Below are 27,373 nucleotides of genomic sequence, written 5' to 3' on the forward strand. Positions count from 1 at the left end.
AAGTAAAATTGCAGCCCATATTCCATGAACAAGAAACTGTTAAACGGTTAAAAATTCTGATTTTTTTTTTCCCTCTGGGCTATTTTCAGCTGTTAGCAGTTCAGCTCCAAAGCATGCTTGGATTCATGTTCTCATAACTACACAAAGTGTTCATTTTGAGCCAGAAAGACAGGAAAGATAATATAGAAAGAGGTCTATTTTTTCCCTTCTACCCTCTGGCAGGGATGGCTATCTTGGTGGTACCCCACCGGGAAATGTGTCCTTCCCATCCAAGCCATGTGTGAGTAGATAATAGCCCATCTTTGTTTCCTCTGTCTTCCATGTTTCTGTTCCTCAGTTAGATGGATAGACGGAGTGGACGTTGCATGCCACTGTGGTTTTGATGGGTGGGTGTGATCACTCACCCAGTGTGCTCAGCGGTGGTCAGTACAGTGACTAAGGAGAAAATGTGATCTGTGAGGCCAGTGACTTGTGGCTCAGAGACCAAGGTGAGGTTTCTTAGAGCAATGAGAGCCACCCCTCCCCCAGTTACTAGGACAGAATGTCCGTGGGGTGGGGCGTAGGAGTCATTTTGTCAGAGTTCTCTAGGTTATTGTGAAACACTTGATTCTACTACTGACCCTGGGGAACTATTGTCTCAGGAGCAGGAGGCCAAAAAGAAAAGCAGAGTCTTGAGCATTTGCAGAGCTCAGGAAAAAATCATCAGAACAGAAACTGAACCCCACACAGCTAGCCAGCTCTTATCAATCACAGAAATGATTTCCAACTCTGACTGCTTTCCTCATGTTCTTATTTCACACCCTTTTCCCTCATTCTTAGTAGGTCATCTTCTTAAACCAGAGAGGAAATGGAAACCTTCAGGGGATACTGCCTCAACTTCTTTTCTCTCCTTCTCTAAAAAAAAAAAAATATATATATATATATGTGTGTGTGTTTATATATAGACACATATATGTGTGTGTAATGGACATGTAAATTTTTGTTTACACTCATCTTTGCTTTTCTTTTTCTTTTTTTTTTTTTAATTAATTTATTTATTTATTTATTTTTGGCTGTGTTGGGTCTTCATTTCTGTGCGAGGGCTTTCTCCAGTTGTGGCGAGCGGGGGCCACTCTTCATCGCAGTGCGCAGGCCTCTCACTGTCGCGGCCTCTCCCGTTGCGGAGCACAGGCTCCAGACGCGCAGGCTCAGTAGTTGTGGCTCACGGGCTTAGTTGCTCCGTGGCATGTGGGATCTTCCCAGACCAGGGCTCGAACCCGTGTCCTCTGCATTGGCAGGCAGACTCCCAACCACTGCGCCACCAGGGAAGCCCTCATCTTTGCTTTTCTGATTGAGGTTAACCCCTCTACCTATGCCTCTCTCCATCAGTGATCCCTCCTATTATGTATTTTTCTTTCACCCTTGTCCATCGATATGCGCATGTGTGTATGAATATGTAATATACATCATGTGAATACATATTTAATCTTACAAAACAAAGCACAACAAACAAAAATATACCTTCCTCAACTCTATGGCCATCCTAGGTTCTGCTGTATCTAATTCATTCATTCATTATTCAGTCGGTCAATATTTATTAGGGTCAACTGTGTGCAGAGACCTTGGCTGGGCACTGAGGGTCTACATCAGACTAAATAGACATAACTCCTGCTCTCATCATGCTTCAGTCTCTTTTTAACCGGACTTTTAAAAAATTATTGTTCTTATTTTGCCCCACTACAGAAACAACACATGCTTGTTGTCATAAATTTGAAAGTTGATTCTTAATAGAAAGCCACTAAAGGGTTTAAATCAGAAAAGTACTGGGTCAGAATTGCATTTTCAGAGGTCACTTTGGCTGCTGAAGGGAGAAAGGATTGGGGGGGAGGGGTGAAAGTTGCTGGCAGGTCAGGAGATTAGTGCTATGGTCCAGATAAGGGCTGCTGGAGGCTTGGCAGTGTAAGGTGAGAGAGGAGGACAGAATCAAGAAATACAGAGCACTGTAGGATGGTGAATGTTGGCTGTGGGGATAAGGGGGAGACGGGAGTCTAGGAGAACACCCAGATTTCTGGCTTGATGAGCTGAATAGACGGTGGTGCCATTTACTAAAATAGGAAATAATGGAGAAAGAATAGAGGTGTGTGTGTGTGTGTACGTGTGTGCATGTATAAACGTTAAGTCCTATATGAACACTGCATTTGAGATGCCTGGGAGGTTTCCAAGTGGAAGCGTCACATAGGCAGTTGGATGTATAAATCTGGTGTTCAAAAAAGACATCTGAAATAGAATGATGCACTTGGAAGCTTTAGCCTAAAGGTGTTAACAGATGCCATGGGGTAGATTACAGAGGGGTGGGCCTCAGGTAGAGCCCTGAATATTTTTAGAAGTAAAGGTTCAGTTAGGAAGGAGGCGCCTAACAGAGGAGATAAGAAAGATGGAAGAACCTCCAAGAAAGGAAAGCAAGGGAAGAGAGTCTTCACAAGAAGTCATGGTCACATGTGTCTATGATTGTTGAGATGTCAAATAAGGCAAAAAAAAAAACAGACGTTAGATTTATCTGTGTGCAACTCATGCATGACCTTAGCTGGAGCTGGGTGCTGGGTAATAGAGGCTGAATCCCTGTTGGAGGGGTGCCAGCTCACCTAGAGCCCCAGCAGTAGTAGCAAGGATTTTGGACTATGTTATAATGCAATAGATGCAGTGGAAAAGGCTGGTAAACTTGTGTTTCCTTTTATGAAAGCTTCTTATCTTTATTGTTTTATTCTGATTACCAAAGCAGTATGTACTCACTATAAAAATTTTAAACATTAAAAAATATGACTGAGAATTACCTCCATAATCACATTCCCTCATTTATCACCACTGTTAATAATTTGAGGCATATCCTTCAAGATTTTTCTATGCATGTGCTACCACATACACACACTTTTACACATTTACTTTTTAAAAAACTGGGCTTAATGCTATATAGTCTGCTAAAGCTTGTATTCTTATCTGTATATTTTAGACATCTGCCTATATACAGCAGATGTCCAGTATTCTATTATGCTGCAGTATTCTCTGGATATCTGAGTTTTATTTAGACATTTTTGCTCTCTCCCATAATGCTACTCTGAACATACTTGTGCATGTTGCTTACGTATTTCTTTCTTATGTGTACAGGAATTTCTGTGGAATAAGTTCCTAAAGTGGAATTGTGGGGACAAAGGGTGTGCACATTTGACATTTTGATCCTGGTTACATTGCCCAAGGAGAGGGGCTTTTTTTTTTTAAGATGGAAGAATTTTGAGCATGAAAAATGTCAATAAGGGGCAAGTAGAGTCGATTGAAGTTGTGGGGAAAAATGCTGAATGTTCAATCATGAGAAGGCCACTGGGAATGGAAACCAAGGCATGGGAGGGGGCTCTAGTCTGAGCAGGGTGGACAGGGTGAAGGGGGTCAGGGGAGGGCAAGGTCTTCAGCTACTCTGCATCCCCAGAGCCTTGCCCTGTGCTGGCACGTGGCAGGTACTCAAAAATACTTGTTGGTTGAATGAATAAATGAATATAGTTTGGTTGATTTGGCAATGGAACTTAGTGATTTTCCATCTGAAAGCATCTAGTTTTCCACTTTCTCTACAAAATAGAGGGTTAAGATTTCCTACTGAAATTGGTGAAGGAGGAGTTGGAGATTTGAAAGCCCCTTCTAGCTTAGTGACCCCAGATGCCCAGGTCAGACAGGACTCCTGGTCTAGGCATCTCTTACCTTCCTCTCCAATCAGCCTGTTGAGTCTAAGGCCTTAATATCACTGGACTTCATCTAATTCTGTTCATCCCCACTACTGCCATCATTATGTTAGTTCCAGTTTGGATTTTCCTGTCAGAGCCGCCTCTTAGATGGTCTCCTGTTTCTTCAGGGCTCGTATTAGAGGCAGCCTCCTCCAAACCCAGCCAGGCTGGCTCGGGAATCTCTTCTTCTGCTCCCCAGCACTGTGCAGGCATCTGTTTTCACTGGACGTCACGTGTATGTTTATTTACCTAAAAAGCTTTTACACGCCAATGTCTTAATGGCTATTTTTACATCTCCAAGACCAGCTGTAGTGCTTAGCTCACGTTGCATGCTAAATAAATGATAAGCATTATTATTATTTTTTTTAAAAAATTTATTTATTTATTTATTTATTTTTGGCTGCACTGGGTCTTTGTTGCTGCGCACAGGCTTTCTCTAGTTGCGGCGAGCGGGGGCTGCTCTTCACTGCGGTGCACGGGCTTCTCATTGCGGTGGCTTCTTTTGTTGCGGAGCACAGGCTCTAGGCCTGCGGGCTTCACTAGTTGTGGCACGTGGGCTCAGTAGTTGTGGCTCTCAGGCTTCAGTAGTTGTGGCTCGCGGGCTCTAGAGCACAGGCTCAGTAGTCGTGGTGCACGTGCTTAGCTGCTCCACGGCATGTGGGATCTTCCCGGACCGGGGCTCGAACCCGTGTCCCCTGCATTGGCAGGCAGATTCTTAACCACTGCGCCACCAGGCAAGTCCCAATGATAGGTGTTATTTTGTGTGACATAGTAAACTTATATAAACTTATATTTACATAAACTTGGTACAGGGGCAGGAAGGACCAGGACAAAAGCAGGCATGAGATAAACTGACAAAGGACCAGTAACTTAAGACATCTGATTCTGGAACCAGTCTCAGGATTATTTTTCATTGCCTAGGGAGAGGCAGTCATTTGTACTATGATTTCTGCAATTAGCACGTTAAATTATTTTAATATTTTGAGAAAATTTAAATACTTTGCATCTCTAACGTGATTTCGCTAGGTTCAGATGATCTGTTTATTTTGGAAATCTCAATTTAAGAACTACTTTGTGGTATTTTCTAGAGTAGAAATGCCTGAACTGCCTTAGCTGCCTCTGGCCAGCTGGAGGATAATCACATGACTGAAGTCCCTGACGGAATTCCAAAAGAAATGGCTTTCTAACCCATTAAAAGAGCTCCCAAATTGGGATGGAATGTTCCTGCTTGGATCTGCCTGCCTCCTCTGTCACCGTGCCCCCCCTCCCCCTTCTGCTGGGGAGAGTAGTAGGAGGTCCTTACTAGCTGGCAACTGAACTAGTATTTCAAGTTACACAGTCAGAGCGTAATGAAAGATGAGACATGAAGAGATGGTTATTTTTCTGTGGAGCGAATAGCATGGGTTCAAACCTTCTAAAGCATTATATTCACAGCTAAGAAACTCTGTGCTCAGAAGGCTAAGAATAATGGTTTGGAGTCGTCCACATCCCTGGGACCGTCTTAGAGGGACACTTGTCACGAGGGCTGCAGTCCTGTAGAAAGAGATCAGCGCCCTGGGGCACAGGGCCAGATGCTTCATGCTATGATTCCCCCCTTCACATCCCAAATCTGAGCTTCCCTCAAACAGCCACCTATTAATAGCACATGACCCTTGCCACTCTTTTAGCAGAAGGGAATGACTGGGACTGGGGACACGGTCTGGGTGCCCCACTTCTGAGCAGTCCCCCGAGGCTACTGGGCTATTGAAAGGTGAAGGAGGAGGAGGAGGAGGCTGGGATCGCCCTTTATTTGCTCATCCCGTTTTCCCGTTTTCTCATCCCACAGTGGCAGCACGATGGGCTGTTCGAATGGGAATTTAAATCACTTTCACGGTGTAGGCATTCAGTTCTATGTAGCCTAAGATAATATCCTGAACCATTTAAAACTGATTCATTTGGAAGGAATTTTTGTTGTCTCAGTCCGTTATTTAACTGATGGCTTGAAAAATGTATCCACACATTCAAAATTTAAGCAATGGGCATGAGTTAGAAATATCTAAATATTAATACAGTAGAGGATGCATAAAAATGGGATTTACATTTCTTGAGTTTTCTTCATTTTCAGTCTTAGACTGAATTTACATACACTTTCCTAATTTTTGATACAACGGAACATTTAATAGACTGCTGTCAGCATTTTTATTTCTTGACATACTCCAAAGGCTATACTCCGTTTTAGAAATTGAAAAGAGCTTCAGGAAGGTTCAAAAGTAACATTTTTTTCCCTCTCACTCTGTAATGCTTATGGCTAATACTTATCTTGTGTTACTATGTTCAGGTACCGTGCTGAACACTTTACGTGCCACAGACCATCTCTTCTTGCAAACAACCCCGAGAGGAAGTACGATCAGCCCCATTTTTCAGTGTAGACTCTGAGGCAGAGAAAGGTTGAATAAGCTGCCTAAGGTCGCAGAGTTAGGAAGTGATGGGTCTGGGGTCTGAATTCAGGTCCGTCCGACTCCAGCAGCCAGCCTTCAAGAAGTCAGGCAGCCATTTGGCCATTCAGCAGAGAATTGCAGAGTGCTGCCTTGGCCCAGGAACTATCCTAGGTGTTTGGGATTCAGCTACAAACAAGGCAAAATCTCTGCCCACGTAGAACTCACATAATATATGAGTAAGTAATTATTGGTTACATGCTAAAGCAAAGTACAGCAGGGCAAGGTGACAGAGAACAGGGGCTCTGCTCTGGGACTGTGTAAGTTCGGATTTGAGGGGCAGCATCTGCGAGGCTGGGATATTGAACAGAGACTTGAATATTGCAGGAGAGCAAGCTACCGAAGGCCAGTGTAATATAGTAGGTACAAGCGTAGCCTATGGGCTCCTGGGTTCAAATTAGGATTCTCCTGCTCATGAGCTGTGTGATCTTGGGCAAAATACTTGGCTTCTCTGTGCCTCTTCATCAGTGACATAAAGGGAACTACAGTACTTATCTTTACCTTATAGGGCAGTTGTGAGGATGAGATGGGTTCATATATAAAAAGAATTTAGCTATGAAACAGGTACTGGAGCATATTAAGCACTCTAAGTATTATCTGTTATTATCTAGGCCCTATGGGAGTGGTGAGAAGTAGCTGGTTTCTGGGTAGATTTTGAAAATTCAACTGATGGGATTTATTGAGGAACTGAATGTGGAGGTATGAGGGGAAGGGGTCAGGGACAATCCCAACAATTTTGGTCTGATTGATTTGGTGGATTTGGGGGCCACTTATCCAGGTGGGGAAGACCTGGGGCATAGCAAGTCTTTTTGGAGGGGGAGAAGGCAGAGTGCAGGGGAGAAGTCAAGAACTTTGGTTTGAACATGTTAAGACTGAGATGTTTCTTGACATGTTCATGTTTTGTATATGTTCACTGTAGAAAATTTGAAAAACATAGACAAGCATTAAAATAAAAACACTTGATATTCTGCCACCCATTATCTTTTGCTTAAGTTTATTTTTACCTCCACACAAATCTTAAATCATGCAGCATATATAGGGTTTTTTGGTTTGTTTTATGTCCTCTTCAGTTTATTGGAAAATGGCTCATGGCAAAGGGGAGAATTAAAATATAGGCAAGGTGATAAAAGCCCGAGCACCACAAGAGCCCTCCACACTCACCAGCACCAACGGGGGTTATGGACTTCAGAGAGGTTTCTACTAAGGAGGGTAGAGCATGACACAGACCTTGCTTCTGCTCATCTAAGAACCCCCAGCCCCTGCTGCCTGGTATTGCCTTATCCACCATTGTTAGCAGACTTTTTTAAGCTACCCTTTTTTTTCTCATTGTGGTAAAAGACACATAACCTAAAGTTTACCATTTTGTAACCGTTTTTAAGTGTATGGTTCAGTGGCATAAAATACACTCACATTGTTGTGCTGCCATCATCCCCATCCATCTCCAGAACTTGTTCATCTTGCAAAACTGAAACTCTGCACCCATTAAACAATGACTCCCCATTCCCCCCTCCCCCAGCCTCCAGCAGCCACCATTCTACTTTCTGTCTCTCTGAATTTGACTACCCAGGGACCTCATGTAAGTGGACTCATATAGTATTTGGCCTTTTATGACTGGCTGATTTCACTTAGCATAATGTCCTTAGGATTCACCCATGTTGCCAGGTGTCAGAATTTGCTTTCTAAGGCTAAGTAATATTCCATTGTATGTTTTGTTTATCCATTCATCCATAGATGAACACTTGTATGGCTCCTACCTCTTGGCTATTGTGAATAATGCTGCTATGAACATAGGTAGACAAATATTTGAGTTCCTGTTTTCAGTTATTTTGGGTATATACTATAATCTAGTTTTATAATCTACTTTTCCACGTTAAAACACACTGTTAAAATTTTCCTTGTCATGAATATTCCCTACAAAATTAATTTAAATAATTGCGTTATGTACTATCATATAGCTGTATCCTAGTTGATTTAAGAAAGCAAGTATTGTTCCCTAGAAATAGAATTATAAATTCAAAGGGTATGACTAATATTAAAACTTTTGCTACCTTTGTCAAATTGCTACCCAGAAACTTACACAACCTGACACTGGCAATATCTGTACGTGTTCCCTGCATCTTTGCTAACATTAGGTATTAATAACTATTTTCTGTCAATTTGATAATTAAAAATGATATATCAATTCTGGTTTTCCTTTTATGCAAATTTAGGGTTCACTTTCTAGGTTAGAGTTTATTTTGTAGTTGATTACTAACACTCAGCTTGTGAGATGTTGAGAAGAGATAGAAGTCTAGGGGTCCCTCCTTCTTAGTCTTGCATTCTAAGGCAATCTCAAGCTTTTTGCTCTGTGTATGTATGACAAGCTGCTGTAATAGAGTTTTCCTGTTATTGTGTGCTAAATACATTCTTAGTAGTTAAACTTTCACGAATCCTTACTCACAACTCAAAAATCCAAAAAGTGCTAGAAAAAATTTTTTTTGGTAATTCATGTTACAAAACGGGACAGATCTGATGAAGAAAACATGACCTCAACCAACATGAGACTACTTATATTTTTTATTCATCCCACTGAGAGTGTTCACATTTTTGGCTGCAAAACATGACCATGGTTGAGTAAGAGGTACTGTCCCAGACCCCACTGAGGGTGCATAGTAATATACAATATATACAGATAAGAATTATTTTCTTTTTGAATTCTGAAAAATTCTGAATTCTGAAACACAAACATTTTGGCATCAAAGGTTTTGGATAAGGGAATGATGTGGACCTATAGTGTTTTTCTCCTTGTATTTCTATGTTCCCATCCCTCCTAGGCTTTAAAAACTGATTGTGAAATCAGGCCTACGCTGGCCTTGAGTTTAAAGACAATAGAAATTTAAGTGTGGTGTCTTCTTTCATCCCCAGGACATGTATAATCACTATAATCTGGAAACTGACAGATCAGTGACTAGGACCAAGTTTCAGCTGAGCCATAGCCAACTTCAAACTCAGGGTGGTGTTCCACTGGGAACTCTGGGGGTCTTAAGAGGCTTGAACCAATTGGACTGCTGAGTGATAGCGATAGCGTTGCAAGATGTTGTTGGAACGTACTTCTATAATTAATACCATTTGTCCTTTATAGAACATCAACTCTCTTAGCCAAGTTTTTAAAAAACAATACCAAATTGGTAAAATTAAATAAAAATTAGTCTTCAGTTTTAAGATTGATTATTGTTCATGTTATTAAATCTAAAATTTTAAAAATATGTTTGTTAAAATGGTAAAGGTTGCAGAATTGAAAAAGCTGACTCAAGTTCATGTGGAATTGCAGGGGGCCCCGAATTGCCAAAACAATTTTGAAAAAGAACAAAATTGGAGGATTTACTTTTACTGATTTCAAAACTTACCAGAGAGCTACTACAGTAATCAAAAGTGTGTGATACTAGCACATGGATAAACATATAGACCAACAGAATAGAACTGAGAGTTCAGAAACTGGCCAGAAATGGCCAATTGATTTTTTTTTTTTTTTTTTAGGTGGTTTCTATAAATGATTTAATTTAATCCTCATTTCAACTTTGAGCAGTATTTTTTTTTTTTTTTTTTTGTGTTAGCTTCTGCTTTATAACAAAGTGAATCAGTTATACATATACAATAGGTTCCCATTACTCTTCCCTCTTGCATCTCCCTCCCTCCCACCCTCCCCATTGGCCAATTGATTTTTGAAAAAGTTGCCAAGTACACTCAATGTGGAAAGAAGAGGCTTTTTAATAAATGTTGTTTTGACGGCTGGATTTCATTATGCCAAAAGAATGCAGTTGGACCCCAACCTCACATCACATATAAAAGTTAACTCAAAATGGGTCAAAAACCTAGATATGAGAGCCAAAACCATAAAACTGTTAGGAGAACATAGAGGTAAACCTTTATGACCTTGGATTTGGCAGTGGATTCTTAGATATAACACCAAAAGTATGGACAACAAAAACAAAATAGATAAATTGGACTTTATCAAAATAAAAACTTTAGTGCAACAAAGGATATTATCAAGAAAGTGAAAAGAATAACAGTGGGAGAAACATTAGGAACTAATATACCTGATAAGGCTTTAATATCCAGAATACTAAAGAACTCCTACAACTCAACAAAAAGACAAACGATCCAGGTAAAAAATGAGCAAAGGACTTGAGTAGACCTTTCTCCAAAGAAGATCTGCAAATGGTCAGTAGCACATGCTCAACATCATTTGTCATTAGGGAGATGCAAATCAAAACCACAACATCATTTCACACCTACTAGGATGGCTAGAATTTTTAAAAAACAGAAAATTACAAGCATTGGCGAAGATATGGAGAAATTGACACACTCATACATTGCCAATGGGAGTGTAAAATGGTGCAGCCACTGTGGAAAACAATTTGGTGGTTCCTCAAAAGGCTAAACGTCAAAATCCTGCATGACTCAGTAATTCCACTACTAGGTATATACACAGAAGCATTGAAAACAGAGACTCTAAAACAGTTACGTATATACCATTGTTCACTGCAGTATTATTCACAATAGCCAAAAGGTGGAAACAATCCAAGTGTTCATCAACAGAGGAATGGATAAACAAAATGTGGTATATTCATACAATGGAGTGTTATTCAGCCAGAAAAAGGAATGAAGTTCTGATACACAGTACAACATGGATGAACCTTGACATCATTATGCCAAGTGAAACAAAAGGATAAATAGTATGTGACTCCATTTATATGAAATATCTAGACTAGGCAAATTCATAGAGACCGAAAGTAGATTAGAGGTTACTATGAACTAGCAGGAGGAGGAAATGAGGAGTTATTGCTAAATGGTTACAGAGTCTCTGGGGTGATTTAAAAAAAAAAAAAGTTTTGGAAACAGTGGTTATGGTTGTACAACATTGTGAACAGAATTAATGCCACCAAATTGTACACTTAAGAATGATTTAAATGTCAACTTTTATGATTTATATATGTTACTATAATAAAAACTTTTGTAGATGAAAAGAAACTAATGAATTCAGTTAGAATCTGGTAGGTTTGTGATTTATATTGTGCTTTTCTATAAAAGTATTAGCTAATGTGGTTGGTATATGAGAGTGAATAATGTGAGTTCAAAAAGAGACATGTTTAACTTCCAGGGATATTTTTGGAGCTGAATTATTGAAGGAAGGTTGTGGGAATAGGGAAAGGCTAATAAGAGGAGCCAGAACAGCACTAAACATCACTGGGAATGTAACAAGATGGAGAAAATTGTGTTCACTGGAGCTCTTCTCGGGGATAGTATTGTTATTTGTGGATGGCAGAAATCCTTAGAGTTGCCACTTGGGGTCGGGCTGGGAGGGTGAGATGCCCAAGGGACTCACCAAACTGTCCTCCTTTCCTCCTGCTGTGAAGTCTTCGGTGCTGCAGGTAGGAAATGTTCCTGCCTGATGCGTTGCTGGAGCAGTGGGCAGGGTGGGGAGGAAGCAGAGCCTCTCCTTTCTGTAAATATTGTCCAAACATTTGAAGACTATTATCTTGAAGGGACACTCTACTATTGGCCTGTTTTGTGTGTGGATATATCCCAGTGTGGCCCAATGCAATATATTTCCGGAAATATAAAAACTCTCTTATTATTACATAGGTAATTAAATTCATTCTGAGGAATGGAGCACTAGTAACTTTTCTAGAGCGACAAAGCATTTATATAGTTCATTCCATCATTTATTCACTCACGTATGGAGCATCCATAATATGCTAGGTATTACTTCAGGTTCTGAGGAAACAGAATAGATTAAGACAGTGACTTGCCCTCTAGGAGCTCCGGGACCAAGTGGAGAAGAAAAGCAAGTCATGACCATACAGTGTGATAAAAGGGATGGACATGTATGTTTTCCCCAGATTTTATCTTCTTGGAGGTGACCAGTTTGTGAGAGAGTAACTACTATGTGATTATTTGGGACTCTGTTCAATATAAGCTGCAAATTTTTTTATAATAATCACTAATATTTATTTCTCTCTTTTCCACACTCTAACCAGAAGACCAACTGAAAATACTATATTTTAATAACTAATAATGCAACAGTTCAGTGTTTGGACACCTTTCATAGTGATATGACAGGTTTTACTAGACCTGCAAGGTGCTGTAAGAATGTGAGGTTGAGGCAACTAACTTAACCTGGTACGTAAATGGTGACATTGAAAAAAAAATTTAAAGAAAGGGTAAAATGGTGGTGAGGGGAGGTGCATTCCAGATAGAATGTACTAAGGATAAGATTGAATATAAAAAGGATAAAACTTGGTGACTGACCAAATATCAAGAGTGGGGGAAAGAGAAAAGTCAAAAATGGCCCCAGCTGTAGTTTAGGTGGTTGAATCAATGCTAATACATTAATCAAGAAGGCAGATACAACAGGGGGCACCTTTGAAACAAGGCAGTTTTCACCATAATGTAGGAAAAATATTTATATTCTAAATTACTTGAAGGGTAGTACTGGGTCCTAGTCATGAGTCCAAAAAAAAAAAAAGAAAAAAGAAAATGTTCTTACCCTAACAAATTTGACATATTCATGAGTGCTTTTTTCCTTCTTCCCACTTTAGCTATTTTTTTCACTTCCAGAAATATGAGAGGGAGAGCACACTTTTGTATTTCTGAAGATGGGAAAAACAGAGAACTCTAAAAGAAACCATCAAATTCAATTTGGAATTTGCATTCCCGGAATGATTAGAGGAGAATGCCACAGTTTAGTTTATATGTCAGTAGCAAGCTGTGGTAAGAGACTTATCCATCCAGATTCAGAAAAGTGAAGAAACATTTCCTGATTCACATTTCTTTTCATTGAAAGTAGCAGCCAACAGTGCTTAGGCCACTGAGGTCATTCAAAAATATTTGCTGAATTAATGTTATCTTTTTCTATGTTTAAATTCATTTTCTTATAAAAGGAATGAATGGTAGGGATAGTCAAGGTAAAAAGTCAGAGGGAAAAATGGGTGCCTAACAAGGTAAAGGATGCCAACATTTATAAAGAATGAAGTTTTTAAAAAAAGTACCCAATAGTTATACAGTACTTAACAGTCTTCGAGTCACTTTTATATATGTGTCAGTTAATTTATTCTCCACTTTCTGATGTAGGTATTATAATCCACATTTTAATGATGAGGAAACTGAGACTTAGGGTTGAGTGATGTGCCTGAAGCCACAGGGTTATACTGCGTAGAGGTCTTATGAATCAAGTCCACTGCCCTGTGTAGTAAAACACAGCCATCTTAACCTTGAAAGGAACTCTCCTGTCTTTGTGTTTTATATTTCATTCTTAACTTTATTTTCATTAATAATGACTCTTTGGACCCATTTTAGAATCACATTTAATATTAAAGGGCCTATAATCTTCAAGTTTACAGCCTTTGGGTAATAGGGAAAATCGATTTTTCCCTTCCCATCACCAAACTACAGTGGATCCTGTAAAACTGAAGCCAGAGAAAGAGACACTGGAACCTGGAGACCAAATATGATACCATAGGATGATGCGACATGTGGGGTATAGGCTTAGCCTTAGGTGGTGTGGGGAGTGAGACTGGGCAGGCCCACATGATATCTGGAAATTACAGAGTGACAGGAAATGGTGGTCCAAGTGTGTGGTTGCTTTAAAAATAGTGGCTGGTGAGTGCTGATATTCAGGTTAAACATTAGATATATGCTGAGATCCAGTTTTCAGAGGTTTCTAGTCCAGTGGGAGAAGAAAGGTATAGGTATAGATAATAGGACTGCCTGGCAGATCACTAGACATCCTGCCCAATCTGGATATGTGAACATATCTTCATTCCTAAGGCAATATGGGCCATTCTTTTAACATTTCTTTAATTGTACATTCACTAGATCATGGGATTCCTGAGGACAGTTTCTATACCCTCTTCATCTTGGTATTTGTACTCATATCACCTAGCTCCATCCTTGGCATGTGAATATCTTTAGCCACTTGTCAGAATATTGTATTTGTTTGTTAATTTTGTGGAGCTTTTCCATTAATTCTTCTAATTGTGAATACTATACCAAGAAATTTCACTGCGTTTTTTTTCATTATCTGTTTTTCAAGATGTGTTAGTCTATTGTTAATACTTTTCTGACTTACAGTACTATTTTAATTCCTTACTAAGTTATATTTAGCATCAGGGGACCCCTTGGAATTATTTAGAGCAGCTTAGGAGACATTAGTGAATTCAAAAAGATGTCCAGTTTTGGAATCAGACAGATTCAGATTGCCATTGTATCATTTCTAGTGGTTGACTTCAGGCAACTAATGATATCCAGTTTTTCATCATCTGTGAAAACGAGGATACAAAGAAGAGAAAGTAAGATCAGACCTTTAGAAGTGCCAGGCATGTTATAACACCCTCAGGAAATTTCTGTTTACATTTCTTCATATCACGATATGATATGATTATGTTCTATGTACGTGAACTTATATTTAGATAGTGTTTTATTTTTTTTCAACATGATTTTGAATTGTCATTTGTATTCTTTGCACAACCTGTAAGATAACCAGGGAAAGTAATTTTATAACTAGTTTTAGATAAATAAACTGAGAATAGGTCATTGCTCAGGATCATGCAACTAAGTTGCAGATCAACCCAATCAATCCCCTTAATCCATGCGCAGTGCCCTTTGCACCAGGCCATGGTCTGTTTTTACCTGCTGTCTCTCATATACTTGCTATGCCTCTGACCATTTCATTCACAACCAGTCACCATAAAGAAGATGTCATTTGGACCCAATGACCTGCCATACTGATGCTGTAAGTTAGATATAGTGTAGATGGCTAATTCTGATTACTTTTATTGCTGGGCACTGCTTATCAGGCAGTCTTTGGGCCTTACCCATGACGTTCCCGAGAGGTCATTTTGTGTTTTCTGATGGATAATAGATTATCTAAGTTATAAAATATAGATAATGGCTCTTTTTATTGCCCATTTTAGGTAAATCTCAATCATCTTTGCTGTAGAAGTTATCTCTCCATTTTGCAGTTGGGATGATTTCCATTTCTAATTGATAGACAAGTAATCATGTGAACTGCAACTTTCTGGTGAGGTTTCTACTGTTCTCTTATTAACCCATTAATGTGACTGGACTTCTAGACATTTCTATTGGGGCCTTCATGTATGTCAGAACTAGTACCACCAATGACTTTATTCCTTTAATCTTACTATAGTAACTGCATTGATAAAGTTTAAAAAAATTTTTTTCTATTTCTTTCATTTTAAACTAATTGTTATGTGATTAATTACTATTAAATTTAGGAAAAGTAAATAGTGAGTTTCTTTTGACCAAAGCCTCAATTATTTGAGTTTTGCCTATAGTAAACCAGTTGATATATGTGTATACAGTGTTTTCTTTGGTATTCCTACAATACTCCATTAGTCTGTCTAGCCTAGCACTTACTAATTATCCTCAAAATAGGATTTATCATGTCTCAAATTCCTTTCCTCAAGAAGAGGGAACTTTGTCTGGTTCTTCTTGGTATTCCCAGGGCCTAAGAACACAATGACTGTGCAAAATATGTATAAGCTAGGCAATGAATGTTTGTTGAACCTGACTTCCAATTGAACTTTCACATTGCATCCATACAAAATTATATCAACATGTCAGGACCAAAGATTTTTCATCGAATAAACAGTTTTCAGTTCTCTCAGCAGCTTTGTGATGAACAGATAACATAGAGGTACCCCCATGCTTTTTATATTCCAAGTGCCAAAATTAAATGAGCTAATCATGGTGTCATTCAAGGTGGTATTATGGCAATACTAAAAATGCATTTCAAAATATTACATTTTAAAATGACTTATATAAAGAAGAAAATTAAATGAACATTTTTGCCTTTTTAGAATCTTTTTCCTGATTCTGCAGCTATTTTAATAAAAAGCCCTCAAAGTGTCACCTAGATTTTGACTATTTTATTTTTGCTGAGAAATGAACTTTTTCAACTGTGTTAGATTACCAGAAATGAGAATATCAAACAGTAACTGGAGCCCCTCAGTAGGGAAGTATAATTATCATATTAGCATCATAAATCATTTGCTTCTCAGCACTGTATTAGGTAATGAGAGCAACAGCTGCAGCTTTGTTCTACCTGGATGATGTTTCAATTAAGCCATTTCTGTTTTATTCACTCAAATTTACAGTTTCTACTTTGTGTTGACATTAACCAGTGAATCTATTAGTTTCCATTACCAACAGAATAACTAAAATTATAAATAGTTCTATATTTTCTCTCACAAATCCTGTCAAGCTGTATAGATGCCTTTAATTTGATAGAACATCTGGGCAGTACATCTTCTTTCTCCTCTGTGTTTAGGCAAAATTTGTACTTTCTTAAGCTTATCCTCTCATTAAAAAAAAAAAAAAGATCAACAATAGCAGCTCTGTCCCATCTGTTGACCCCAGATACATAATAGGTAAACTGGGCATCTTTTTATAAAGGAATCCAGATAAGATGCAAAAGTCAAGTCACTCCATCAGATTTACAGTACTCGTTTAAAAAAGTACCTGCAGTATTATGTTTCACTGACTTGCTAGTTCTGCCAGGAAAAAAAAAGTGAATCATAAGCACCACAGATACAATTTCTTCAATATCTATTTTACTGCTATAAAAAGGTCTTTTCTTCTTACTTGTAAACCAAGCTGCAAAACACCAATTGAAAACCCACCCTCACAGCCACTAGTATAAACACATTTTAGCAAGTTTTAAAGGTGGCCTGCAAGAATGTAATTATCTTGGACAACTGTTGTTCTGATGTTGGAATAGCCAGTTTATTGCAATTCCCTGAGCTTAACAGACTATGCAGTACTTGCTGAATGTAACAGACTTTGTAGTACTTGCTGTCGCCCCCTGGCCTCTGAAGTTCTCAGGGGAAAGCACCTTAATTTCGGCTCTGGTCGCAGCTCTGCAAGCCATGGCTCACCTCATCTCTTTCCTGTTTCTGCTTTGGTTCACATTTAGGGGTCCTGTGATGAACTCAGTTTTTCAGAAGCATTAGAATCACTTGTCTGTGTTCTTTTCTACTGGCATTTTCTTGCAGTTCATAGGCTTACAGTGATATGAGCTTAGTGGGCAAGATTCTGAGTGAACCTAAAATCTAGTCCAGATATTGGGATGTTTCTTAGTGATGTGCCAAACCTAAGTAGCTGAGTCGTTGGCTAATAGTTTGGTTTTGTTAAACAATCACTTAGAGATCTCATAACTCTCACCTATACATACCCAGCTTTCTTTTGGGCCACTGAAGGGAATTTTTCTGGATTGATAGGAACCCAATCTCTTCTTTCACGAAAGCCTCTAATGGATTAAAAAAAAAAAATTAATATGCAATTAAAAAGTCACTACAAAGCTAACATCACACTTCAAAAAATTAATTTACCGTAACTTAATGCTTATTCCATACGCAATCTACCTAGTTTTGATAAATACAAACAAACCTTCTATCCCTAGTTTTGATAAAGGCAAACCTTTATAGCTGGTTTGTTCAAGTTAGGATCCAGCTGAGTACCACATATAGCTAATGGTTGTTGTGATATTGTGATTTGTAATAAGAAATATATATTTGTTCTTCCTTGGTTCATGTCACAGAGCTCCTTTTTTATTTATTTATTTTTTTTTTAAATTATGATTATTTTTTGGCTGTACCTCGCAGCTTGTAGGATTTTAGTTCTCCAAACAGGGATTGGAGCAGTGAGAGTGTGGAGCCTTAACCCCTGGACCGCCAGGGAATTCCCACAGAGCTCCTTTTTTAAAACTCTTGGGATTTCCAAAGTGATGAGAGGGATAAAGATGCCCTTTGTTATGATAATGAGGTGCTTGGACAGCCCCTAGGTAACCAAAGGAAGGAGGGGGGCTGGCTGCCCAGGGAACCCACCAAGTGATTGGAGGGCAGAAATTTTCAGTCCCACCCCCCTGACTCCCGGGGTAGGGGAGAGGGGCAAATTGAATCAATTAGCAATGGCTACTGATCATCAATCAGTCATGCCTCTGTAATGAAGCCTCCGTAAAAACCCAAAAGGACAGGGTTTGGAGAGCTTCAGGTTGGTGAACACGTGGAGATGTGGGGAGAGCAGGGCGCCTGGAGAGGGCGTGGAATCTCTGCACCTCTCCCCACACACCTTGCCCCTGTACCTCCTCATCTGGCTGTGCATCTGTATCCTTTATAACAGAGGACCCCAACTTTTTTGGCACCGGGGACCGGTTTCGTGGAAGACAGTTTCTCCCCAGACGGGGGAGGGGCGGGGGATGGTTTCGGGATGATTCAAGCACATTACATTTATTGTGCGCTTTATTTCTATTATTATTACATTGTAATATATAATGAAATAATTATACAACTCGCCATAATGCAGAATCAGTGGGAGCCCTGAGCTTGTTTTCCTGCAACTAGATGGTCCCATCTGGGGGTGATGGGAGACAGTGACACCCAAAGTGTGTTGCTTATATCCAGTCTACTCCGTAAGATGCAGCTTAATCGTCACTTGCCACTCACTGATAGGGTTTTGATATGAGTCTGCAAGCAATTGATTTATTATGGTCTCTGTGCAGTCAGACCTCTCTGCTAATGATAATCTGTATTTGCAGCCGCTCCCCAGCGCTAGCATCACCGCCTCAGCCCCACCTCAGATCATCAGGCATTAGATTCTCATAAGGAGCGTGCAACCTAGATCCCTCGCATGCGCAGTTCACGGTAGGGTTCGAGCTCCTATGAGAATCTAATGCCGCCGCTGATCTGACAGGCGGCGGAGCTCAGGCGGTAATGTGAGCGATGCGGAGAGGCTGTAAATATAGATGAAGCTTGGCTCGCTCACCTGCCAGCCACTCACCTCCTGCTGTGCAGCCCGGTTCCTAGCAGGCCAGGCACCGGTACCAGTCCGTGGTCCGGGGGTTGGGGACCCCTGCTTTATAACATCCTTTATACTAAACTGGTAAACGTAATCAATGTTTCTCTGAGTTCTGTGAGCCTCTCTAACAAATTAATTGAGCCTGAGGAGAGGGTGGTGGGAACCTCCGATTCATAGCCAGTTAGTCAGAAGCACAGGTGACAACATGGACTTCCGATTGGCATCTGAGATGGGGGCAGTCTTGAGCCCATAAACTGTGGAATCTGATGCTACCTTCAGGTAGATCGTGTCAGAATTGAATTAATTGTTCAGTGGCATGGGAGAAAACACACATTGGAGTTCTGTTCCGTAGGGCTCTTTAAATCTCTAACAGTCTACCTTTTTCATGTCATTGATTTGTTGAAGAGGCTGGACCTGTTGATAAATGAGAATATTTATTTAAATTTATTTAAATGCTTAATAATATTTGACTATTTTTGTAAGTTTACTTAACTAAGAACATTTTTCTACATGGCCAAAATTACGTGGTTATACTTATCGATATTAATATAACCCAACACTTAATCAGTATTCAAATTTTCACAATTTGTTTTTAAGTCTTTTACATCTGGATTGTTTAAACCAGGATCCAGCCCAGAACCACACACTGCAAATGGTTGTTTTGTTCTCTTAGTGTCTTTTAATCTGGAACAGTCCCTTTTATTCACGTCAGGAACGTGTTTACAAGTGGAGACTAGTATCTTGCAGAACAACCCACCTTCTGGATTTGGCTCCTTTATCCCTCTAACACTGTGCTGTCCATTGCAGTAACCACTAGTCCCATGATGTTACTGAGCTTTTGAAATGTGGCTAGTCCAAATTGAGATGTGTTGTGAGTATAAGAATTAATACCCCCCAAATGTAAAATAGTTCACTAATAATTTTTTATATTGAATACACACATGTTGAAATGATAATCTGGGTATATCAGGTTAAATAAATCTTACTACTAAAAATAATTTTACCTATTACTCTTTCTTAATGTAGCGACTAGAATATTTTGTTTGGCTCCCAGTATATTTCTGTTAGATAGTGCTAGTCAACAGATTTTAAAACAGAAAATTACTACCCTAAAATGACTCCACATCAGTTCTTTGACATGTGGAAGAAAAAAGAACATCAATAGGCTAAAGTGTTCCTGAGCTGGAATTTTATAACATTTAGTCGCCATGTCCTTCCATGTAGAAGCTAAGTGATTTTCCATGGTAGATCTAGCCTTAGAGCATTTTAGGACCTAATATCCTACAAGTGTGGCATTGTCCAGTAGATGAAATAGCTGCTGAAGATTTTGAGTGTCCTGATAGCCGAAAGCCTTAAATAATGTCAACCTGTAAGTGTGCCACAGACGCTAAAAATAGTTTAAGCCAGTGCTGCTGACTTAAAAGCAAAAAAAAGTATGTGAGCCAACGAAAGTTCATGCTCATTTATTTATTCGTTTTTTTTCAGTCTTGGAAAACCTTGAACAGACGATTGTCTCCCGTTTTGGATCACTGGAAAGTCAGCAGGATTTCCGAACCCCGGAGTTTGTGAGTACTACCACTCGATCTTAAGTTTGTATCAGTTAGCTAGAGGTTTCTCACAAAGTGGAGAAAGAGAGTTTTTTGTTTTGTTTTGTTTTGTTTTTAAAGGAGTTCTTGCCTTCAGGGGCTCTAGATCTGGCACAGGCCTCGCTGTTGGGACTGTGTGTGCAAAGCTCTCGTCCTCTGGGGAGCAGGTTCCTGAACTACAGTGTCTTGGCATCATGCACCATAAGCTCGCTCTTCACGCTGCCTGTAATAGCAAATGGGAACTTGTTCTGCAGGAAAATAGCACTGTGTGTCTGAAACTCCCCCTTTATTCATTGATACCCTTGCTACCAGTTTCTGCTGTCAATAACTCTGGAAACCAGTCTTTACTGAGCACATCCAGGTACACTGACCAGTCCAATTCCTGTTTCACTCTGGAGCCTCAGTAACACAACCTATATGGATACATCTTGTAGGGCTAGGAATATTCTGTTGGTTGTTTTTGCTAAGAAGGGAACTAAGTGCTTTCACTAAATTAGACTCATTAAAGATTAGCCATGGTTCCTACCCTCAAGGAATTAAAAATCTTATTAGGTGCTACTGTGATTTTATTAATGCCTTGTTTAGAGAAAATTAAGCACATAGGATGCCTGGTGGAGAATGTCCTTACTAAATAGATTTTATGTTAGGCTTATTTGAAGAGGGTGATGGGAAGAAGTGTGTCTCTAATTCCTATACCTCGTTATTGCACCAGATGTGTAAGGAAAGCATGCCAGGATCCCCCTAGATTTACTGATATTTGCCCCCTGCTGCAAATGGCTTGTCTACCAACTTAGCAATGGAAAAATCCTTTTTTTTTATTTTCAAAGTATGATGTATAGTCCCCACTCCAGTAATCGGCAGAGCACAATTCTATTATTGATAGCGGCCAAAAAAAAAAACCACAAAAAACACCTCATTATGTGCTTTCCCTCTTCTCACACACTCTTTATGGATTGTCCCCTCAATTCAGCCAAGAGTAAGGAAACTCTGGACTGAAAAGGGATCGCACATGAGACTCTATCCACAATGCCATTTTATTTCAAAGTGTGGGACTCCTGTGGTGTACTAGCAGATTGCCTACTGTGAAAATCACTTGGATATAATGGAAAGACATAGTATTCAATGACTTCCCTATTATATTCAATGAGATTTTCAGCGAAGCAAAATTGTGAATGCTCACCAATATTCCTGCATCTTAAAGTAACAGAGCAGTTTTGTGTTTTTTTCTGATTTCTGCCGTTACAGCCCCAAAGTAGAATTGACACAGATATTTCACGTTTGAGTATGATATTGGTACAGACTCATGGAGCTGACCTTTTTCTGTTTTGTTATTTTCTAACTGCTTTTTTTTTTTTTTTAATAGCTTTATTTATTTATTTATTTTGGGTGCTTTTGGTCTTTGTTGCTGTGCGCGGGCTTTCTCCAGTCGCGGTGAGCGGGCTTCTCACTGTGGTGGCTTCTCTTGTTGTGGAGCAGGGCCTCTAGCTGCATGGGCTTCAGTAGTTGTGGCACACGGGCTCTAGAGCGCAGGCTCAGTAGTTGTGGCGCACGGGCTTAGTTGCTCCGCGGCATGTGGGATCTTCCCGGACCAGGGCTCAAACCCGTGTCCCCTGCACTCGCAGGTGGATTCTTAACCACTGCACCACCAGGGAAGCCCCGATGCTGAAATTGTTAATCACAGTTTCCTTATTTGTGTGGTTGATATCAGATCTCTATATCCTGGCTATTATCTTTCTCTAATCGTGTGTTCATATCATATTCAGGGAGGAATCTGTGATTTTCTTGTGCTCTATAAATTTTCACACATCTGATGATCATTGCCTGCCACATCTTTGTGTAGCACATACATAGCTGCTTGTGTTTTCTCGTCAGCATCACTGTAGCCCATGTACTCACAGTTCCATAGTAAACATGTATTTTCCGAACTGTCTCCATGGTAAACAAACAGGAGGCATAGAAGCTGCCTTGAGAATAGGGTACTCAGGGGACTCAGGCCTGATATTTAAGGGAAGCCTCTTTTGTAGGCAGAAAGTTACAGCATCGGTCAGAATGGGTGGCTGCAGTTGGGGAGGAGGCGGATTGGGCACGTGCCAGGACAAAGTCAGCCAAGTTGATCCAAACCAAAATCTTAAATTAGAAACAGGGACAACAGTACAAAACTGGGAGCAGAAAGAGCCCCAAAAATAAAAAATAAAAAATAAATTAAGTATGTATATGCCAAAAAAAAAAAAAAAAAAGAGCCCAAAGGCAAAGCAAAATTGGAAACAGAAAAGAGAGAGAAGAATAAAAGGAACTGGATAATCAGTCTTCTGTTCTTCTCCGGGTGGCATTTCGGAAGGTCCAGCCGCAGTTTGCTGAGTTGAACTGAAATAAAGCGAGGCATAGACCATGTTTACTCAGGCCTTATCCTCAAATAGTTCAGATTTTAGAAGGATCAAGAGGCCAGTGTTTTTGTACAACAGAATGTATTTATATAGTTTGGCCAAGAGGGAGGACAAAATCCTTATCATTATTAGTCTGTTTCCTTCAGAATTTGTTTTTCTTTCGTTTGAAACAAGGCCTGAGAGCAGTGCTTGTTATGGCATGATAAGTACATTAAAGGTTTCCTTCCCAGTTCAGGTGTCTGTAGTGTGACTAGTCAGACAAAGTATTGCCGTGTAGTCTACATACATCACGGGTCAAGAAATGCTGTTGTGAATCCCTCATGTGCCTGCAGACAGCGGCCACCGTGCAGGGCAGAGTTTGTCCCGTGATCACATGTTGCCCCTCCCCACTGTCTGCTCCGCGCTGTGGGCCGAAGTGGGTGAGTTTAGCCAAACCATGCTGACATGTTAAAAGGTGAATGAAGACGTGAACATAGGTGCATGTGTTGTTGCCACCCCGAAGCTTGTGAGGAGCTGGGAACATGTTGAAACTAGACATAGACCCACTCCGAGGTGAGGTGCATGTGTGGGTGAGGGTCAAGGTGAAAGGGACCTGGCTAAGGGCTGACCTTACAGAGAGTCCCTTGGTTATCTCACTATGGTGGGAAACCATCTCTGTCGTGGTTCAGTTTTTTGTTTAAGCACAATGAAAATCTGTTTTATAACCTGCTTTGTTAACTTAATGTTTTATCCTGAACATTTTCCCATGCTGTTTTCCCCCCAGTTTTATTGAGATATAATTGACATATAGCACAGTGTAAGTTTAAGGTGTACAGCGCCAAGCTGGTTTTTTCCTCTGACATTGATATCGTCTCTGACATTTTCTGTTCCCTTGTGCCAATGCACTGTAATTCATTACCTTAGAATTTTCAAAGCAGTTAGTTCAAGAGAGAACTTGTCGAGGAAACGGTGGCATGGTCGGATGCTCTGGGACCATGTAATTGGTGACCATCATTTTGGGACACGGACCCTGAAAGTAGATGGGGTGTGTGATGACAGGTATCAGACTCTGAGGAAAGGGATTGACCAAAGTGAGGCTGGAAACTGAGTACCAGGGACCCAGATAAACTTGTAGGAGTTCAGACTAGAAGTAGAGACTGCAGCACTAGGCAAGCTGGTTAGAACCAAGGATGGGGAGCCATCCACATGGTGATGGAGCATATAAAGGTGGTCCTGCAGGATGGCAGCACAGATGTAGGGCATCCCAGGCTCCCACTGGTGCTCCCAATCCCAGATGTAGTGAAGAGCAAAGGTGATTGGGCTTCCCTGGTGGCACAGTGGTTGAGAGTCTGCCTGCTAATGCAGGGGACACGGGTTCGAGCCCTGGTCTGGGAAGATCCCACATGCCGCGGAGCAACTGGGCCCGTGAGCCACAACTACTGAGCCTGCGTGTCTGGAGCCTGTGCTCCGCAACAAGAGAGGCCGCGATAGTGGGAGGCCCGCGCACTGCGATGAAGAGTGGCCCCCGCTTGCTGCAACTAGAGAGAGCCCTCGCACAGAAACGAAGACCCAACACAGCCATAAATAAATAAATTAATTAATTAATTTAAAAAAAAAAGAAAGAAAAACTCATAGCTAACATCTTAAAAAAAAAAAAAAGAGCAAAGGTGATCTAGGTGTCACTGCAGGGGCCCAGCAGGCATGACTGCCCCAGCAGACCCCAGGTTGATCCCAAGCCCCAGGGAGTAGAGAAAAACCCTGGGGACTGAGGGGTTAGTAGGGGGAAATGTTGGGTAGTGGTCAAGGCTCTTTCTAGAAACCCTGCCTCTGTTGGCACTGACCCAGGAACTCACATGGGTCTGATTGCCTGAGTATACATGGGGTGAAGGATGGGGTATGGGGAGGAACTCTGATCTAGCAACGGTGACTCTGCTTGCAGCAAGCTGGGTAGAAACCAGGCTGCAGTCAACATGAGAACACGTGGAAGGAAAGAGAAGGCTAAGGAATTACATTTTATGATCTAAGTCTCGATAATAATACCCTCTCTTTCGGCCTTTCCAGAACTTGAGGTTTATTTATGACTCCCCGGGCTTTTTAGAGGCGGGAGGATTCTTACAGCCTCTTGTCTCATGCCAGTTGATGATGTTTCCCTTTGTTTACCTTCTACCAAATTTGGTGTAAGTAATAAGATAGAGTTTGGGCTGGCAAAGGAATATTAGGATTACAACAGGGTAAACCAAGGAAGATGATGAGAAACCTCAGGGTTTAGAAAAGGAAAAGAGACTCGGGAAGATGAGGATTAAAGTGGAGCAAATATGTTCCCTTTGTTCAGCACTTGTGGTTATGCAGAGAGAAGGAGGTCGGAAGACTTCTTATGCCATTTGGAGTTTTGTGTAACTGGCTCCCTTTTTGAGAGAAGATACTACTTAATAGAGAATACCATTGATTTCCTGAAATTCAAATTTGATTGTCTTTAACTAGATGAAAATAGATGTGACTTTGAAGAAAGAGTTAAAATCTTAATTCAGTCAACAAATATTTATTTGATGTCTACTATTTTAAGCACTATAGCAGACAAACAGAAAACATTCCTGTGCGTGTGAAGCTTACATTTTGGTAGGGGAGACATAAAACACAAAATAAATAAAACACAACATGTCAGATGATGGTAAGTCCTTCAGAGAAAAATAAAGGAAGGATTATATGTGTGTGTTGCAGAGGGAGTTGGTTACAGTTTTCAACAAGGTGTACAGGGCAAATCTCAGAGAAGGTGATCAGTGGAAAGACCTGAAGCAGGGATGCTGGAGCAAACTCTTTGGAAATCCAGATGAAGAGCATTCCAGGCAGAGGGAACAACAGGAACAAAGGTCTTGAGGTGGGAGTTTGTGGAAGGTTTGAGGACAGGAGGCCAACGTGACTGGAGTAGAATGAAGGGTGGTGAGAATAGTAGCTACTGGGGACTTTATAGGCGATTGTAAACACTTTGGTTTTACTCTGAGTGGGTTGGGAAGTTATTTGAGGGTGTTGTCTGAAAAAAATGCACAACCTAAAAGTTGAGAGTTATGTTTTATTTGGTGGACTTTCTTAGGACTTCAAGCCCGGGAGACAGCATCTCAAATAACTCTGAGAGACTGCTCCGAAGAAGCAAGGAGGGAAGCCAGGATATATAGAAGTTTTTGCAACAAAAGACCAGGTAGTCAGAACATCAAAGGACTACTGTTAAGAAAAGAAAACCAGATGTCTCAAGTTAAGGAATTTAGTGCTTTTCTCTGTATGGGAAGATGCAAGAGTCTGGGCTCACTGAAATCACTCCTTTGATATGCACCTTAGCTACCTGGGGGCCAGTCTCCTCAGGTGCATCGTATGGCAGTGGCTGCAGCGGCTGACTGCTAGATGAGCTTGGCAGTGGGCAGCCTGTTTCTCTCCATCCTGAGCTCCCTCAGCGCTCACCGTCCAGGTGGCTGCGATGTGAAGCAACAACCTTTGTGTACTGATATGGCAGGCAATATTTTAGTTCTCAGGGGTAACCCTTGGGAAGATAAACTGGGGGGTTTTGAGCAGAAGGGTGACTTTACCTGACCTCACCTGGTTTTATCAGGATCACTGGCTATTGCGAGAACACTATGGTGGAACAGAGCAGAAGCAGGAAGGTCGATTGGGCTTTTCGGGAATCCAAGCAAGAGATGGTGGTGGCTTGGTCCTGAGTGTTAATTATGGCAGCAGTGAGATATACTCAAATTCTCAGTATGTTTTGAAGGTAGAACCAACAGGATTTTTTGACAGATCAGATGTGAGGTGTGCGAGAAAGAGCAATCAAGGATGACTCCAAGATTTTTGACCTGGAAGACTATGGAAGGAACAGCTGGAAGGGAGACTATTCAGAGGAAAATCAAAATTCTGTTGTGGGTATGTCAAGCTTGAGACATCCAGTCCAAGTTCAAGAGAAGGATCTAGCTAGAGATCTGGGAGTTGTCAGCACATGAACAGTATTTAAAGCTATGGGACTGGAGGAGAGCAGCAAGGGAGGGAGTGAGATGAATCAGGAAGAAATCCTGGCCTGAGCCCTGGGGGGTTCATGTGTTTACAGGTCAGGAAGAGAGGAGGAAGCATCAGCAGAGGAGACTGAGAAGGAGGAACCAGTGAGGTGGCGGAAAACAAGGAGAGTACTGGAAGCCAAAGGAAGAAAGTATAAAGTAGGAAGGAATGCCCAAATGATGCTGATGGGGATGGGAGGTTGGATTTAGCAATATGGCAGAGACCTTGACAAGAGAGGTCTCAGCTGAGTGCTGGGACTCAAAACCTCATTAGAGAGGATTCAAAATGGAATGGGAGAAGAGGAATTGGATACT

At 40.7% G+C, this 27,373-nt stretch overlaps 1 protein-coding gene across 2 annotated transcripts in view; it reads left to right on the forward strand.

Annotated features, from left to right (window-relative positions):
* Positions 1 to 27,373, forward strand: part of ANO6 (anoctamin 6) — a 210,420-nt gene that overhangs the window by 67,218 nt on the left and 115,829 nt on the right. For both annotated transcript variants that reach the window (XM_036865316.1, XM_036865317.1), the window contains one exon: positions 20,561 to 20,640. In XM_036865316.1, coding sequence (XP_036721211.1) covers positions 20,561 to 20,640 — 80 coding nt within the window. The remainder of the gene's footprint in view (positions 1 to 20,560; positions 20,641 to 27,373) is intronic.

The sequence above is a fragment of the Balaenoptera musculus genome, chromosome 10, assembly GCF_009873245.2.
Source record: "Balaenoptera musculus isolate JJ_BM4_2016_0621 chromosome 10, mBalMus1.pri.v3, whole genome shotgun sequence".
Classification (NCBI taxonomy): Eukaryota; Metazoa; Chordata; class Mammalia; order Artiodactyla; family Balaenopteridae; genus Balaenoptera; species Balaenoptera musculus.